Below are 19713 nucleotides of genomic sequence, written 5' to 3' on the forward strand. Positions count from 1 at the left end.
AGCAACCACATCCTGAAGTTTTTAGATGATACAACGGTGGTGGGCCTCATTAAAAACAAGAACAAGTCTGCATACAGGGAAGAAGTGAAACAGCTGAGCTCATGGTGCAAGTCCCATAACCTCTTCCTCAATGTGGATAAAGAGGTTGTCAGAGAGGTTGTCATCGAATTCAGGAGGTGCTGGCAAACAGGCTCATGCACCACTAATCATTGATGGGACTGCTGTGAAGAAAGTCACCAGTGTGAAGTTTTTGGGGGTTCACATTGATGATGACCTCACTCCAACCACTAACACCTCGGCAGTCTTCAAAAAAGTTCCACAGCAGCTTCACTCCCTCCACAGACTCAGGAAAACAGGTCTTCCCACTACACACCTCACCACCTTCTACAGGGGCACCGCTGAAAGCATCCTGACCAATGGCTTAACCACCTGGTTCGGGTGCTGCAGCATCAAGGTCAGAAAGCGACTAAACAGACTGGTCATGACAGCCAGCAAAATCATTGGCGTCCCACTCCCCATCTGATGGAGCTCTACAGCTGTGCTGCATCAGCAGAGCCACCTCTATCATCAAAGACCCGCTTCACCCTCCCACCACATCTTCTCCCTTCTGCCATCAGGCAGGAGATACAGCAGCATCAGCTGCAAAACAAGTAGGAAGCTGAACAGCTTCTTTCCCCAGGCTGTAAGACTTATGGAGTGTCCCCCACACCCACACTCACGTCTGACACGTCAGATACCTGGCTCAGTATCTGAGAGACTGGAGTGTATTTTATCTGTTTTTATGACTATATATTTTTTTTATTATACATTTTATTTATTTATGAAAGGTAAACTATTCTATTGAATTTTTATTGCACTGAAGTCACTGATTGAGAAACGAAATTTCGTTCTCTTGTGTATACAACTGCACAGTGAAAATGACAATAAAATCTTTGAACCTTGAATATACAGCAGGCTCACAAGCTGTGATGTCACGAGCTGTAAGCAGATGATACGCCTGCATGGGAACCAGGACTGACCCATGGGTCAGGGGTGTTCTGTTATCATGTCTTGTTTTTCCTCTTCTTCTTTCAGAAGCTCCCATTACTGGGTGCCACAGCAGATCAGTCGTTTCAATCGCACCATGTCCTCTGTATTGTCCTCTGTGTCTTTCTCTGTCTCTCCAACCACCTGCATGTCCTCAGCACATCCATAAACCTCCTTTGTCCTCCCTCTTCTCCTCCTGCCTGGTGGCTCCATCCTCAGCATCCTTCTCTCCATATATCCTGGGTCCCTCCTCTGCTCATGTCCAAACCATCTCGGTCTCACCTCTCTGACTTTGTCTCCAAACCGTCCCACCTGAGCTGTCCCTCTGATATGTTCATTCCTAATCCTGTCCATCCTTGTCACTCCCAAAGAGAATTACAACATCTTAAGTAGTTCAGTGAAATTAGGTAATTTTTGGCCAAGGTCTGAAAAAATTATTAGAAAGCTGAAAAATTGCTGGATGTGATCCTCTAAACAACATACTAAAAGTCCCAATGTATCCTCCTAGAGTTTTTCCTGATATGATGTCATTTTTTATTATTTTATTATTATTTTTAATATTTTAGCAGTGCCCCTGAAATTGCTATAATTGACATCAAGATGGCAGGCTACAATATAGCTCTGATACAAAACATCCATGAATTGCAAATTTGAATGAATATGACCTCACGTGCTAAATGTCTGTCATTAAATGCTTTATTAATCTGTCTTTCAGGGAGGAACAATTAGCTCCATGGTTACTGCCTCGAATTCTATTATATGCTTGGCACACTTTTGATCATGACTGGTTAAACTACACTTTGACAAAATAGAGTTGTAACAAATGTTTGTCTTTGAAATTACCTATAAATATGAGAATTCCTTTGGCTCATTCCAGGGCCCAGCATTAACCAAATGATGGATATAAGGAGTGTGGTGGACAGGTTTGTAGAGGGGTGTGGACGCAACCACCTGCAGGTCAATATAGATGAAGGAGCTGGTGGTGGACTTCAGAAGACGGAAGACCCGTCCAAACCCAGTTACCATCGATGGAACAGAAGTGGACATTGTGGACTACTAGAAGTACCTGGGTGTTCACATAGACAGCACACTGGACTGAACTGTAGTAGTCCAAGATCCAGGGGCCATTTATCTGCATGAAATGACAGAACCTATCATTGGTATTTTCAGTGGTGGACACAGATAACCAAAAAATTAACTTTGATAACAGGTAATCAAATAACTGAAAAGTTATCTTTGATAAAGATAAAATGATAAACCACCCAAAAATGTATCGGAAAGTTACAGATAACTGATAAATTCCAGTATTGTCTCTGGTACAATTGCAACTACTAACAAACTGAATTTGAGTTTCAACACCACGATCGCTTCTGGTAGCATCAAAAGCGACAACAGACCCAAACAATGAGTCAGCACTTCTGTTTTTGAACATCTTGCACCCTGCTGGAAGCCCTTGTTTAATACAGGGCTTCCAGCACAGAAGCAAGCTGAGAGCAGCCGCAAAGCCCAGCTCTCTACCCAATCACAATGCACTGGTCAGGCTGAGGTCTTGGAAAATAAAGCAGTGCTGAGTTATGGTTTTGATTTATAAATAACATTAATACCAATAGAGAAACTCCATGAATGTAATTTCTGTCATTTGTACAAAGTTAAAATATATATCTTTTAATGTTGAATAATGCACTAATTCTGAGGTTTTGTAACAAACAGACAGATCGCAAAGGATTCTGGGTAAAATGTGTCTCTGCTAAACACTGATTGGTTCAGTCATTATGTAAACCAACACGTTAATGTGACATGTGTCGTGTGTTGGTGTTTACAGATAAATGTGCTTTTGTAAAATATTCCATTTTTTTTATTTGTAAAAACAGGCATTTTTACGGAGCTCTGGAAGTGTCATCGCAAAATGTTTTGCATATGGAGAGAATATGCGCACATTTTATGATGTTGTAAAAAGTGCACTCAGTATTGTCTTGACACATAAATGTTGGCTATTTGCCCTATTGACGTTTCAAATCCTGTAAAACTTTGGAGAGGTTGCCGCTCTGTGAGATCTCAGTAACATTGAGACTTGAGACACTCTGATCACGCTGCACTTTAACCACTGTACACAGACAACACCATTAACATCACAACAGAAAACTATTTTTATATTGTGCCTAAAACTCTCGTAGACGTTATTGTGTTTATTTTATGTAAACGTGAGAATCGCAGTCTGTCTCTCCGTTATTTTCGGTGGGAGCTGCTGTGAGCTACAATCGCTTCCTGATCATGTCGTTCTGGGGGAAAGTGAAGTTTGCTCTTTAACGTCTTGATTATTGTTCTTTACAACACTGTTTGGCCTCTTTGTTCCAGACTAATATATAATATGTCTGAAATTCGGTTTGTGTTTATTAAATTAAATTAAATGTAACAGACACGGATTATTTGTTATAATTGTTTTAGCAAGTTTTCAGGGTATCATGCAGCAGTCACATTAACGTGATGAAAAGCATTAAAAAAAATTACATTTTTGTAGTATAATATTAATTTACAAATGTGTTGATTCTCTATATGTTGTTTGACTGCAGCGACTCTCTGGCACGCAAGGGGTTATGGGATACGTCAATAGGGCGAATGAACACTACTGGCCAGTAGATGGCAGTAGAGACCTTGAAAACCTGCCAAAACAAAATTCCAGATAATCCGTGTCTGCTACATTTAAGATGCGTGGAATTTAACAAACGCAGACACAATAACATCTATAAACCCAGAGAATATATTCATGAGTTTTAGGCACTAGAGTTTAATGCTGTGGTCCGTAGAGCCTGATCAGAGTGTTTCAAATGCATTTCTCATGTTGTAAATGTACTGAGATTACCTTATCCTACCCATAATGCACTGCTTGTCACAGCATATATCCACACTAAAACCTTAAAAATTAATGCATTACTTTAAAACTAAAACATATATCTGATATTTTCACTTTATAAAACTTTAGACATGACATTAATTTCAATAGTTAATTTATTAGTTTGGTTTAAAGTTGAACCATAAGTTACAAAATGTATGCCTTTGAATGACTTGGGTGATATTGCCCATATCAGTATGGGGTTAAAAGAAATTAGGTTTTTTTGGGACCAGTTCTCCTTTGCCTGCAGAGGATAGAGCTGTTTCTTCTTAAAGCAGCTCTTCTCTGTTTTGCAGAGGGTAGAACTACACATCTGCTACAAAACATTTAACAGGTAGGTGCTGAACTGATTTTAAGTTTTATAAATATTTATAGTTTCTGCTTTATTTATAGTTCCAGCTTTATTTACCATGTTATCGGTCTAAAAATTAGTGGACAAAAATTTATCGCGAGATAATTAGTCCGATAATGGTTTTTAAAGTTATCTAAAAAGAAAATCCGATAATGAAAACATTATCTTTGATAATTGTTGGTTATCGGATTATCGGAACTTTGCCCACCACTAGGTATTTTTGAAAGGGGTATCCCATAGGACATTCATAACAGAACTGCTTGCATGGCACAGCCGGGGCGTTTAGCCAGAATTAACCTTTTCTCTCATTTAGCCGGATATGGACTTTCCGCGTAAAAGTGGGGTAGGGCAACGTAAAAATGGAATAACTTTCTTAATAATAGAGCTATATCAGAGATCTTTGTATCAAAATGTGTCGTGGTGTGCTCTATCTGATCAGATTATGAAATATATAAATGAACCCTTTTTCTAGGTCAGTAGGGGTCAAAAGGTCATGTGACAGCCACTGAGCTCAAAATTCGACCACTATTCCTATCCAAGCCTAATTTGGTAAGAAAGACAAAGGTTTTATAGAATGGACATGTTTTTATTAGGTAAGATATCAGTTCAGTTTTTAAAATCATTTTTAAACCAAATCCTTTAAGTTTAGGCTACCTCATAGCACTGCAGATAATACGCATTTTCAGGAGTCAGCCCCAATAACTCTCAAAAGTTACGTTTTTTGCCACCAGATGGCGCTTCCCTACAAACATATGTGGTGGGAATATATTTGCATAGCAATTAAAAAAGTTATCTTTTCAGAAATCAGGATATGAAATATGCAAATGAATCATTTCCTAGGTTACTAAGGGTCCAACAGTCGCATGAAATTCAAGGAACTCAAAATTTTATTGAAATTTATATTCGAGCCTAGTTTGGTGGGGGAAGCAAAACGGCTTCAAAATGGATGTTTCACATTAGATTATAGGTTAGAGCAAGTTATTATAACAGCGTTACTTAGTCAGTAATACCCAGTCAGGTACTTGATTATATTCATAGCATGTATCCAAAAGATTCTCTTCCAGACCAAAAATTGAACAGATATGTCCATTATACATGAACATGTTCAAATAACTTGTAAGACCACACAGGAGCTAAAAGATCAAGAACAATAATAAAGATCAGGTTAACCTGTAGTTATATTCACCCAAATTACCCACACACCATCTCTGATACCATCGTGTGACAATCTATATTCCGGTATTGAGAATCGATATGCAAATGAACAAACCCTCACTATAATAGAATAAACTGCAGTGCCAGGCGGTTATTAAATTGTTTACTTTAATACTTGTCATCCGACTCATCTTCATCCTACTCCTCTTCATCTGAAGAAAGGCTTGGTGTCACACCATAGCCAACCTGTTATTGTCGTCAACTTTCCAACCATGTCCGATGGGACCAAATCCTACTGTCTCTGCCCTGCAAACATTTTCCCAAAAAAAAGCCACACGATTGGTTCGCTATAGCTTAGCTCTGCAAGGTGGGTGCCTTCGATTTGCTGGCAAGGTTAAAAACTGCTGTTTTGAGACTTTGATCCCTCTGACTTTTCTGGACACCTTTCAGATGATATTTTAAACAATTGACCACAGCTAAAACACTTGGTCTCATCTGGCGATCAGGGACTTTGTCCTGAATACTCCACGACACTTCCACATTCCTGTCCTTGATACCATATCTACCCATTACTTCCTCGTCACCTCTGTTCTCTTCACCAACATGTCCATTGAAGTCTGCTCCTATCACCATTCTTTCATGCTTGGGTTCACTCTCCACCACCTCATCTAACTCACTCCAGAAATCTTCTTTCTCCTTTATGATATTCATCATCACCCCTTCAATTTCCAACTTCACACTCATCACCCTGTCAGACACTCGCTGAACCTCCAACACACTTTTAACATACTCTTCCTTTAAAATGACCCCAACACCATTTCTCTTCCTGTCCTCACCATGAAAGAACTTGAACCCACCACCGATGCTCCTGCTCTTACTTCCCTTCCACTTAAGCCCAGGTTACACATAGATGGTTTTGTCAGCGGGTAGTACGTAGACCGAAGTTCGCGGTAGTTTCAGCTGTTTTCACGGTGGAAAGGGGCGGAGCATTTCCTGGCGTTTTGAGCACTGTACTAGCCGCAAATATGCGGATAAAACGCCGTTAAATCTGCCGAATAAAGCAGCGTTTTGACGCCGTAGCATCCGGCACACGTCAGGCAACGGGGGTTAATACCCAGTTCTATTCTTTACAGTCGCAGGTTAAGACACGCGTGAGAACGGCGGTATTCTGCTGCCGCCGATAATGCCCTATTTACCGCTGGATTTATCCAGGCAAATCCTGCGTTACTCCAGGAACTTTTGCATATAGGCACCGCCCCCAGAGTATAATAGGCTGAAGCAGCTGTCACTGCAAGGGGAGGGAGCTCATCTCTCAGCCTTTTCTTCTCCTTTCCTTTTCCCCTCCTCAACGTGTTGCTCCGTCTCCACCACAGGCCTCTCCTCTGCTTCTGAACCAGACCTCTTGGTAAGTCCTTGCCTCTGCCAATTTTCTTTTAGGAGGCATACTGGAGCTTCTCTGTAAAAATATCTGGAGCTGGCCGCGAGTGAGAGGCCTGCATGCAGCGCACTAGCGTTTTTATACTGACCGCCGCCTATAGGCCGTTTGGAACGCCATTAACTGGGAGGTGGCGTTTAGAACGGCATACTGTCCGCTAGCGCCGCCGTTTTGTCTGCCTCTGTCATCGGTTTTAAAACGCCTTTGAGGACGTTGATGTGGGCTCTATCGCCATTTTACACGCTGTTGATTAGGGATTAGGGATCTTTCAGGCGTCTGCTAATCTGGATATTCATTGGCCTCCCAAACACAGCTGCACTTCAAGGCTGCTGTGATAAAAAACCTCCTCAAGAAGATCAACACTTAAGCCTCGCTCCCTGGTCATCTCCCTCCCCTCAGCTTCTCCAGCTCTGACGTTGACTGTGGACAGTGGACTGCTCAGGGCTGAGCCCCTCCCCCTCCAGGATTGTCGGACAAGGCCATTGACGGTGCCAAATAGGCTGCCTCCGGAGTGTTCTCATAAACTGGTCTTTCAAATCTCGGTTGTCGTCCTGCGTCCTTGTTTTGTCTGTGTGATTATTGTTTTTCTGTGCTGATGGGGATTTTTTTCCTCATTGCTGCTGTGTAACGTAGCGGCTATGATGGGTTTTTTTTTTCTCCTTTTTCCCTCGTGTTTGCTTTTCAATATATGTTTATGTACCAGGCCGGCCTATGTGTGTTGTGTGTTATGTGTGTGTCGTTTGTTATAGGTCGGTCTTGGTTTGCTCAGCCCTGCTGTTGACCAAGGCAGGGATGTACATCTGGAGCTGGTCCCCGGGCGCCTAATGGCAATTAGGATGGGTTAAATGCAGTAGACACATTTCATTGTGCAGGGAACATGTTCTTCTGTGCATATGACAATAAAATTCCTTTGAATCCTTGAATTGAATTTGAATACAACGCCGGCCGCCAATTACGGCGGTGTAAACTGCGGCCCTACAGGAAGGGGCAGGATGAAACGGCGATTAAAAAGTATCAAACGCCGTTGTTCGCGTTGTCTCTGTCGTCACGCGAATTCTCCGGGAGCGCTCCCAGAATTATTCGACATGAATAATTTTTTCGACGATTCCCCGGTAAAGCCGGAACTAAGCCACGCCCCTTAGTGCCGGCGTTGACAACGGCGTTTGATCCTTAAGACGGCCAAAAACGCTTCCGGGAGCTCTTACCGTCTATGTGTAAACGGGGCTTTATTCTCTTGCACACAGAATACTGCCAACATTCAAAGTCCTGACTCTCATTTCCACCCTTCTAGTTTCCTCTTCTTCTGCTGTCTGTGGACTTGTTCTCCTCCTCTCCTTCTTCTTCACCCAACAGTAGCCTAATTTCTGCCAGCATCCTGTTGGGCAACAGCACCAGTGGCAGACATTGTTAACCCGGGCCTCGACTGATCCAGTATGGAAATTTGATTTTTAGTCTGCATGTTTGGGTTGGCTTGTTTTACACCGGATACCCTTCCTGACACAACCCTCCTCATTTATCCAGGCTTGGGACCAGAAATCAGAATGTACTGGCTGCACACCCTATGTGGCTGAGTTCTGTGTTATTATGTCTGAGTCCTTAAAAATATATGTGGGGGCCCCCTCCCCTCCTGGGGTGGTGATGAGGTTTTTAGCAGGCTGACATCGTGAAATAGTTGACTGGCACAGTTTTGTGCACAGCACGGCTTTAGTTTTGTTGATAATTGGCCTTCGTTCTGGGGCCACCGTGACTGAGCGATGCTGGATGGCCTTCACCCTACTAGGGAAGGCGCTGCCATCTTGTCCGCGAACATAGATAGGGCTCTGCAGGGAGGGTAACAGTAGGATTATACAGCCAGTCTCAGAGCAGGGGATGTGGGTGTGGGATCCACTAGTTTAGCGGGGAATTTAGTGCAGACAATCCAAGGTGGTGATGGTGGTTTTTCTGGGAGGGAGATTTATCAGTTTGAGACTGTGGCCTGCTTCCATAGACGTGTCCATAAAAATTAAAGAGGGATATGTTTTGCAAACTTTATACCTATTACTACATTGTTTGACATTGGAATTGAGGATGGCCCGCTGGCTGTTCCTGCAGTATTAAATATTTCGTGTCTGATGCCTGCGATCCATGTGGAGTGTCTCAGGCCTAAACCTATTTCCAGGCACCTCAGAAATGCTACTCTGGAATCACCCGTAAACCCAAACCATCCAATTGTCAACTCTGCCGAGGTCCTTAGTCTGGGTCTCATTCACATCAGATCATTGTCTTCAAATTCTATGTTGATCAATGATCTAATTGTGGATCACCATTTCCATATGATTGGGTTGTGTAAACCTGGGTTAAACCTACAGTTGTCCTTCCCCTAAATGAGGCCTGCCCACCGGTATACACATTTAGTCATGTTTCCCATGGTGTGAAGCAAGGCGGGGGTGTTGCTTTTATTTATAAATCTAGGTTTATTTTATTAACTGTTGGGGGTCACAAATATAATTCGTTTGAGCATCTGATTCTCCGCTCTGCCCATGATGCTACATATTGTCTCGGGCAGAAGTATAGAAGTCAGTTGTTATTTTGTCATTGTCTATTGGCCTCCTGGCCCATATTCTGAATTCTTAGATGAATTTGGTGCGTTCATATCTGACTTGTCAACGAGTGCAGATAACATTTTGATCATTGGTGAGTTTAACATTCATATGAATAAACCTTCTGATCCCCTTTGTAAATCAGTTATGGAAATTGTGGATGCATTAGGATTCCAGCAATGCAGTCAGGGCTCGACGCACATTAGTGGAAATACCCTGGATTTGATTCATGTATGTGTTCTTGCTGTCACGGATATTGCCATCTCGCCCCTTGCTTCGGTGGTCTCTGATCACTCACTTATTACATTTACAGTTTCGCTGCCACGTTTAGTGGAATAACAACCTTGCGTATTACTGCGGTGACGCATTACACCTTCAACTAGGACTGAACTCGAAGCTAGACTGCCTGATACCTTAGCTTCAAGTTTGCAGAATGCTCAGTCAGTAGACAGTCTTGTGAATAGTTAAACTCAGTCCTCAAAACTACACTTGATAAGATTGTGCCCCCTCTATTAAGGCCTTGCCTTCCCAAGTGCAGTCACCTTGCTTCAGTGCTTACTTGTGGGACCTCAGGCAGAAGGCCAATGGCAAACGGAAATGGCGTAGCTCCAGATTAGAGGTGTTCCATCTTGTAGGGCATCATGCTATCGTAGAGTATAAGCATGCACTATTGACTACAAAGTGGTCCTACTATTCTGTTTTGATCAACAAAACAAGACAACACAAAATTTTTGTTTGACACGGTAGCATTTCTTATCCATAGACAGCCACCTGTTAGTCATTCTCCATTTGTAGCTCAGGACTTCTTGGATTACATTGAGAAGAAAATAGAAGACATTAGATTGAGCATATCTCAGCATGCTTTGGCTCAACCATTGCACCCTGCTATGCAGGGTGGGTGCTACCACTGAGGTGACACAGATTTACAGAATGTTATACTATTTGACTAGATGCTCTGACAAAACTTATGATTTATTTGATCCTATACCAACAAAACTGTTTAAGGACCTGTGGTCCACACTTTGGCCGACTGTGCTGGAATTAATCTCTCATTAACTTCTGGATCTGTTCCTAAATGTTTTAAGTGTGCAGTGATTAAACCATTACTTAAGAAATCTAATCTTGACCCTAGTGTATTGACAAACTATCGGCCAATATCAAATCTATCATTTTTCTCTAAAATTCTGGAAAAAGTGGTTTCACAGCAAATAGTGTACCACCTTATGAGAATAATGTCTTTGAGCCACTGCAGTCTGCTTTTTAGAAAACATCACTCCACAGAGACGGTACTTACCAGAGTAGTGAATTATTTTTCTGTGCGCAATGGATTCCACCTATGGTTTTGATGCTTTTAGATCTCAGTGCTGCATTTGATACAGTGGATCATCATCTTCGACATGATAGGCTGGAAAATCATTTTGGGATTACTGGGAGTGCCCTTGCATGGTTGACATCATACTTGACCAGTTGTTCTCACTGTGTTCTGTACAGTAACACTACCTCTAACCTTAGTGACATGAAATTTGGGGTTCCACAGGGGTCGGTCTTAGGCCCCCTGCTTTTCTCCCTTTATATAGCACCCCTGGGCACATATTCTGCAGCATTTTGGGATTACCTTTGATTGCTATGCTGATGATACTCAGTTATACATGCTGATAACTGCTGGTAATCTCATCCACATAAAATCTTTAGAAGATTGCCTTGCATCAGTGAGAAGTTGGATGTCTAGAAACTTCCTACTTTTAAATTCTGATAAGACTGACATGATGGTGCTTGGTCCAGTGAGACATCGGCATCAATTTGACAGTTAACACTTAGTTTGGGTTCGTGTGTCATATATCATACAAAGTGAGGAATCTTGAGTAATTTTTGATCCTACGTTGTCCTTTGACCTCCATATTAGAGATATTATGAGGACTGCTTTCTTCCATCTGCGAAATATAGTGAGGAATCGTCCCATCCTGTCTATGGCTGATTCTGAGACTTTGATACATGCATTTATTTCTTCCAGATTGGATTATTGTAATGCTTTATTTTCTGGTCTGCTGCAGTCTAGGATTTGGGGTCTTCAACTAGTGTAGAATGCTGCTGCCAGACTTTTGACACAAAGCAGAAAGTTTCACCACATTACACCCATTCTGGCATCCCTTCATTGGCTTCCGGTTTCTGCCAAATTGGATTTAAAGGTGGTCTATAAACTGTTCATGGACTGGCTCCTTCCTTCCTGGCGGACTTGGTCAAGCCCTATACGTACTGGCGCGGCCCGTGCGTTTGCAAGGCGCAGGACTTCTGTGTGTTCCAAGGGTGAATTAAAAAGTCTGTGGGGTATAGAGCCTTCTGTTACCGTGGCCCTGCTCTCTGGAATGATCTACCTGCATCTATAAGGCAGTCAACACGGTGGAGACTTTTAAATCAAGATTGAAGACCCACTTTAGACTGTCTTATTGTTAATTTATGTTTGTGTTTGCTTTGTAATTTCTTTTTATTATACTATGTTTTTACCTTTTTACTGTGCCCTTTTCGATTTTTATCTCTTTGTGCTGCTGTGAACTGTGTGTTGTGTGAAGCGCCTTGAGGTGACTCTGTCATGAGATGGTGCAATATAAATGAATAAAATTGAGTTGAAAATTGAATGTGTGGCCACTGTTCTTGTAATATTTGTGACATTCCTTGATGTATGAGTCTTAACTGTGCTGTGTTCAAGCAGGTATATGTGGAATGTTCTATTTTGGTCACGTGTTTTGGACCCCACTGATTTATATTTTTGTTTCTGTGCCCACCAACATTGTGATTTCCTGGCTACATCGAAGTTCTGACCTGTTGAGAAGGTCTCTGTTGGTTCAGCAGAACATATCTGGTGAATTCTGGTCTTTCAGGCTGCAGACTGGACAGAGGACGAGCTCAGCCTACTCAGACCGCTTGATGGTTAAATTTCCCGGAGGAACGCCAGGCCGTTGGGAGAAGATTGCCAATGACCTTGGCAGATCAGTGACTGATGTAAGTAAAATTAACCAGTGACTTTGATAACTGGTGTTTATTTTAGGCCAGTTCTCCAACAGCATTTACGTCTTGTTTCTCCAGTGTTTTTCAGCTTTATTCATTGAACATCTGAAAACGGTCGCAGACCGACTTTCTCCTGCTTTGTGTTTTTGTCCAGAGTTAGGACTAAAAGTTTGATGAGAAACACAAAGATTCACAAAAAAGTGTGACTGCTTCTTTAACACTCAGGCTGTTTTCTATCGACAGGTCACAAATAAGGTCAAACAGGTTAAAGACAATGTGAGCAACACCTCAGGTATGTTCTGCTCACATTCTGTCTAACTGGTTTGTAATCAGGGTCTTTTCTGTAGTTCAGTTTTGGTCATATGCTTGTGTGGGTGGTCCAGGTTTGGTGAAGTTGTCAGAGTTGAAGGGAGCGTCCTCTCCATCAAAGTTACTACCTGTTCCTGACAGTCTAGTGACTCTGAGGGAGGGCAGACCTGTTGAGGAGGCCCAGGAGGACGAGGACGTGGAGCGTGCTGTCAGGAGGAGGAACAAAAAGATGGCAGGAGAAACCAGAGGAGAGATGAAAGTCCGAGGCCGCAGGCAGAAAGATTTTGACCCTGCAGCAGCGCTGGACGATGAAGAAGCAGAGCCTCAAGTGGACAGTGCTGTCTGGACACAGAACCAACAGAAGCTTCTGGAACTGGCCCTTCAGCAGTACCCTCGAGGAACTGCAGAGCGCTGGGATCGCATTGCCATGCTGGTTCCTGAGAAAACCAAGGTGAGGGTTGAGTCAGTTGTCTGTCTGAAGGTGGCAGTAGTAGCTCTCAAGATCCCAGGTCCTGCCCCAGTTTAAGCAGCTGTTTCGAAGGCTTAAATGTGTCTGAAAATCAAAACCTGTTGGGTGAAAAAATTATTTATTCAGAATTTTTAAAATTAATTTTTAACCCTCACTGAGTCAATTTTATGGTGGGATAAGTAAGCAGTGACTTAGACCATACATCCTGTAACAGGTCAGCCAGAGCAGCACTAGGCCACGTGAGGGTCAGGTCTGGGAGCACGTGTGGATGCCACACTTTATTGCACATCACCACATCCAACACATCATGAGTTCACCCCAGTTCTGAACAGCAACCCCCTGTCACCACCTCCCTAAAGTAACCATTTATCTGCTGGAGCCAGGCCCCTTGAGCTTCTCCAGCTACTGAGGTCCTCAGCACTGAGGCACCTGCAGCAGGATTATCCTCAGAGAAATGCACCCTTTAGCCAAAATGTGGGTCTTAATCTTGATCCAGGACCATCACCAAACCCAGCTTCTCAAGTTCTGCAATCAGGGTGCCCACTGATTCTGCAAAGATGACAGCATCGTCCACAAAGTCAAGTTCAGTAAACCTTTCCTCACCAACAAGACGCCCTAAACTGCTGGTGAACCTGGTCAATCCTAATCTGGCCTGATCCTAACCAGTCTATGCAAGCACTGAACAGTGAAGGAGACAGAATACATTCTTGAGGAACACCAGTCAGATACTCCACCCCCAGTCCACACAGCACCCATTGCTTTCGTTGGCTGCTTATGATATCCAGCAAGTTGTTGTGTTGAGCTGAGGAGCTCAGTCACAAATTTCATTTCATTTATGTAGTGCCAAATCACAGCAAAGCTGCCTCAAGGCGTTTCAAAATACTTTATTTATGCTACTCTGGAACCACCCCTAAACCCAACAGTCCAAACTGTCAACCCCACTGAGGTCCTTAGACTGGGTCTCATTAACTAAGATCACTGTCCTCAAAATCATTGTTATTAATGATTTAATTATTGATCATCACTTAGATATGATTGGGTTATGTGAAACCTGGCTTAAACCTACAGCTGTCCTCCCCTTAAAGTCTAGAACGGACATGGCGTCATTCAAAATTAGTATTCCACCTTGTGTGGCGTGATGCTATCTTAGACTACAACCCTGGCAAAAAATTATGGAATCACCGGCCTCGGAGGATGTTCATTCAGTTGTTTAATTTTGTAGAAAGAAAGCAGATCACAGACATGACACAAAACTAAAGTCATTTCAAATGGCAACTTCTGGCTTTAAGAAACACTATAAGAATCAAGAAAAAAGATTGTGGCAGTCAGTAACAGTTACTTTTTTAGACCAAGCAGAGGAAAAAAATATGGACATCACTCAATTCTGAGGAAAAAATTATGGAATCACCCTGTAAATTTTCATCCCCAAAACTAACACCTGCATCATATCAGATCTGCTTGTTAGTCTGCATCTAAAAAGGAGTGAACACACCTTGGAGAGCTGTTGCAACCAAGTGACTGACATGAATCATGGCTCCAACACGAGAGATGTCAATTGAAACAAAGGAGAGGATTATCAAACTCTTAAAAGAGTTAATCATCACGCAATGTTGCAAAGATGTTGGTTGTTCACAGTCAGCTGTGTCTAAACTCTGACCAAATACAAACATGGAAGGTGTTAAAGGCAAACATACTGGTAGACCAAGGAAGACATCAAGCGTCAAGACAGAAACTTAAAGCGATATGTCTCAAAAATCAAAAATGCACAACAAAACAAATGAGGACCGAATGGGAGGAAACTGGAGTCGTCTGTGACCGAACTGTAAGAAACCGCCTAAAGGAAATGGGATTTACATACAGAAAAGCTAAACGAAAGGCATCATAACACCTAAACAGAAAAAAACAAGGTTACAATGGGCTAAGGAAAAGCAATCGTGGACTGTGGATGACTGGATGAAAGTCATATTCAGCGATGAATCTCGAATCTGCATTGGGCAAGGTGATGATGCTGGAACTTTGTTTGGTGCCGTTCCAGTGAGATTTATTAAAGATGACTGCCTGAAGAGAACATGTAAATTTCCACAGTCATTGATGATATGGGGGCTGCATGTCAGGTAAAGGCACTGGGGAGATGGCTGTCATTACATCATCAATAAATACACAAGTTTATGTTGATATTTTGGACAATTGAAAGGATGTTTGGGGATGATGAAATCATTTTTCAAGATAATGCATCTTGCCATAGAGCAAAAACTGCAAAAACATTCCTTGCAAAAGACACATAGGGTCAATGTCAACGAGCAGATCTGATTTGATGCAGGTGTTAATTTGGGGGATGAAAATTTACAGGGTGATTCCATATTTTTTTCCTCAGAATTGAGTGATTCCATATTTTTTCCCTCTGCTTGGTCTAAAAAAGTAACTGTTACTGACTGCCACAATCTTTTTTTCTTGATTTCTTATAGTGTTTCTTAAAGCCAGAAAGTTGCCATTTGAAATGACTTTAGTTTTGTCATGTCTGTGATCTGCTTTTTTCTACAAAATTAAACAACTGAATGAACATCCTCAGAGGCCGGTGATTCCATCATTTTTGCCAGGGGTTGTATAAACATGCATTACTGGCTACAAAGTGGACCTATTACTCTGAATTGATCAACAAAAACAAGCATACTCAGAGTTCTTGTTCGACACGGTGGCAACACTTATTCATGGACAACCACCTGTAGTTCGCTCTCCTTTTACAGCACAAGATTTCCTGGATTACTTTGAGAAGAATATAGAAGACATCAGATTAAATATATCCCATCATGCCTTAACCCAGACACTACATCCTGCTATTGATGTGGGCGCCACTACTGAGGTATTACCTAGATTTACAGAATTGATAGTATCTCACTAGACATGCTGACAAAAGTAATAACATCAAAAGTACAACCTGTTTATTTGATCCTATACCAACAAAACTGTTTAAGGACCTGTGGTCCACTCTTGGGCCGACTGTGCTGGAAATTATAAATCTTTCTTTAACTTCTGGATCTGTTCCTAAATGTTCCAAATCTGCAGTGATTAAACCATTACTTAAGAAATCTAATCTTGACCCTAGTGTACTTGAAAAACTATCGGCCCGTTTTCACTGTGTTTGTACAGTAACACTACCTCTAACCTTAGTGACATTAAATTTGGGGTTCCACAGGGGTCCGTCTTAGGCCCCCTGCTTTTTCTCCCTTTATATAGCACCCCTTGGGCACATATTGCAGTGTTTTGGGATTACCTTTCATTGCTATACTGATGATACTCAGTTATGCTGATAACTGCTGGTAATCGTGTTCACATAAAATCCTTAGAAGATTGCCTTGCAGCAGTGAGAAGTTGGATGTCTAGAAACTTCCTACTTTTAAACTCTGATAAGACTGAAATGATGGTTCTTGGTCCAGTGAGACATCGGCATCAATTTGAACAGTTAACACTCAGCCTCGGCTCGTGTGTCATACATCACACTGACAAAGTGAGGAACCTTGGGGTAATTTTTGATCCTATGTTGTCCTTTTGACCTCCACATTAGAGATATTACTAGGACTGCTTTCTTCCACCTGCGAAATATAGTGAAGATTCCTCCCATCCTGTCTATGGCTGATGCTGAGACCCTGATCCATGCATTTATCTCTTCTAGACTGGACTACTGCAATGTTCTATTGTCTGGTTTACCACAGTCTAACATTAGGGCTCTCCAGTTGGTTCAGAATGCTGCAGCCAGACTTTTGACACAAAGCAGAAGTTCGACCACATTCTACCCATTTTGGCGTCTCTTCACTGGCTTCCTGTCCCAGTGAGATCAGATTTTAAGGTTCTGCTACTAACCTATAAAATTATTCATGGACTGGCACCTCCTACCTAGCGACCTAATTAAACCTTACGTACCGGCCCGGGCTTTACGTTCTCAGGGTGCAGGACTACTTTGTGTCCCTAAGGTGAATAAGAAGTCTGTGGGTCACAGAGCTTCTCTTATCATGCCCCTGTTCTGTGGAATGATTCTCCCTGCATCAATAAAACAGTCAGATTCTGGGAGCTTTTATGTCAAGATTTAAGATGCACTTATTTTCCCTTTCATATGGCAGCATAGTGGAAGTTTTGTTTTACACTTTTTACTATCTTAATTCATTTATTAGTAATTGGAGCGTGCGCGGCCTCAACTTTACCTAAAGTCTGGGTCTTTTAGTGAAGTTAGGCTAGTGGCCGGCGATCACCTTAGTATTTCTCTGTTTTTCTTGTTGTTTAATGCTGACAAATTATACTGTATTTCTTGTCCTTTCTGATGCCTGATTCTGTTTTTCTTTCTGTTTAAGGTGCAGCTCCATCCAGAGATGGGTTTGGTATATATGTTTGAGATCCTCCTGTCCTGTGCACCAACAGCAATTCTTCTGTATTCGTCCGTGAATTGTTCTGTGAATTGTTCTATAATTTGTGTTTGTATCATGGCCCAAGCAGAGGGTCACCCCTTTGAGTCTGGTCTGCTTGAGGTTTCTTCCTCAGAGGGAGTTTTTTCTTACCACTGTTGCTCTGGGGGTTGGTAAGGTTAGACCTTACCTGTGTGAAGCGCTTTGAGGCAACTCTGTTGTGACTTGGTGCTATATAAAGGAAAATAAAATAAAATAAAAAAATATAGAAAGTCAACATGTTGACATTTCTACTTGCATTCCATGAACAGTCCATACTTAATATCTGTGTTTTTAAGCCAGATTGCTCCAGGTGCAGAGAGGCATGTAGCTGGGACTGAGTTCTGTTCAGGATAATCCAGTATAATACCCCTGGTCTCTTTGCAGGCCAGATGATCACCCTCAGTACCACAGATCCACAGAGAGTTTCCTCACCACAGCTGTTCACTGCCTTTGCACGCTCAACAATGTTTTGTTGTTCACAGCTGACTGAGGATCAGTCACCCACCCCGTGACCATGATACTGGTGACGGGGTGGGTAGTAACAGTCATTGCTAGTTTGAGGGACACCATCAACTGAAAATAGCCCACGTAAAGTAATTAAAGGGGACATACAGTTCAAAGTGGTAGGACTTTGATGTAATTCCATCACTGTCCAAAACCTGACACTGTGGTATTGATTTGAGGTCATATCTGTCACACCTAACTGACAGTGTCTGGAGTCCCGACAGCAGGATCAGCTTTATACAACAGGGCCGAGCCCAGGTGTAGGTTTGAAGGAACATAGTGCTTCTCCTGTACGCAGGACGAGGGTCACTAGACCCAGATAGTGGCCCGTGTCATCAGACCAGACGGCGTGTCAGTGGGGACAGTCGGAACCAGATTTACCATTCCACAGTGGCACTTAGACCTCACCTGGTTTTTGTGTTTGCAGGAGGACTGTATGATCCGCTACAAAATGTTAGCAGAGCTGGTGCAGAAGAAGAAGAAGCAGAGCAAAAGCTAATGGATTGTTTCTTAACGGAAGGACTGTGACCTTTAACCCTTCCCGTGGCCTCGGCAGTGTTTATCTGTTTTTTTTTTTTTTTTTTTGAGGTCTCATCTACTCAAGTGAGATTATATTTCTTGCACCATTTGAGAGGAGAAGCTGGAGAATACCCTTGTTGACCTCTGACCCCTGTCCTCAGCCCTGATTTCGTGTGCCTTAGCACTGTACTTATTTGAGTTGAGATGAATAAATTTGTATTATTTGCTGGACTTTGTTGTCTGTTCACTTTTGTATCACCAAAAAAGATCCGTTTGTCAGGTTGCCCAGCGGTGGCGGGTTTGTGAGGGTTTGTTTTGACTCCACACGTGACTTAGCCGATTTAGCATGGTGGCTTCTCCTGTCTCTCCCGCACTTTTCTGCTCTGGGTGTAAATGTTTAGTTATTCCTCGGCCTCCTTTAGCAGTAACGGTATTTGTAATAAGTGTAGCTTATTCGTAGCTTTGGAGGCCAGGCTGGGTGAATTGGAGACTCGGCTCCGCACCGTGGAAAATTCTACAGCTAGCCAGGCCCCTGTAGTCGGTGCGGACCAAGGTAGCTTAGCCGCCGTTAGTTACCCCCTGGCAGATCCCGAGCAGCCGGGAAGCAGGCTGACTGGGTGACTGTGAGGAGGAAGCGTAGCCCTAAACAGAAGCCCCGTGTACACCGCCAACCCGTTCACATCTCTAACCGTTTTTCCCCACTCGACGACACACCCGCTGAGGATCAAACTCTGGTTATTGGCGACTCTGTTTTGCGAAATGTGAAGTTAGCGACACCAGCAACCATAGTCAATTGTCTTCCGGGGGCCAGAGCAGGCGACATTGAAGGAAATTTGAAACTGCTGGCTAAGGCTAAGCGTAAATTTGGTAAGATTGTAATTCATGTCGGCAGTAATGACACTCGGTTACGCCAATCGGAGGTCACTAAAATTAACATTAAATCGGTGTGTAACTTTGCAAAAACAATGTTGGACTCTGTAGTTTTCTCTGGCCCCTCCCCAATCGGACCGGGAGTGACATGTTTAGCCGCATGTTC

At 42.6% G+C, this 19713-nt stretch overlaps 1 protein-coding gene across 1 annotated transcript in view; it reads left to right on the plus strand.

Moving 5' to 3' along the window:
* Positions 1-18908, plus strand: part of dnajc1 (DnaJ (Hsp40) homolog, subfamily C, member 1) — a 125931-nt gene extending 107023 nt beyond the window's left edge. Inside the window, 5 exon segments of the mRNA XM_034182648.1 lie at positions 12314-12349; positions 12351-12434; positions 12684-12732; positions 12824-13200; positions 18586-18908. Of these exon segments, the coding sequence (XP_034038539.1) occupies positions 12314-12349; positions 12351-12434; positions 12684-12732; positions 12824-13200; positions 18586-18657 (618 nt within the window). The 3' untranslated portion in view covers positions 18658-18908.
* Positions 18909-19713: the final 805 nt, after the last annotated feature.

Source organism: Thalassophryne amazonica, chromosome 12 (genome assembly GCF_902500255.1).
Source record: "Thalassophryne amazonica chromosome 12, fThaAma1.1, whole genome shotgun sequence".
Taxonomy (NCBI): Eukaryota; Metazoa; Chordata; class Actinopteri; order Batrachoidiformes; family Batrachoididae; genus Thalassophryne; species Thalassophryne amazonica.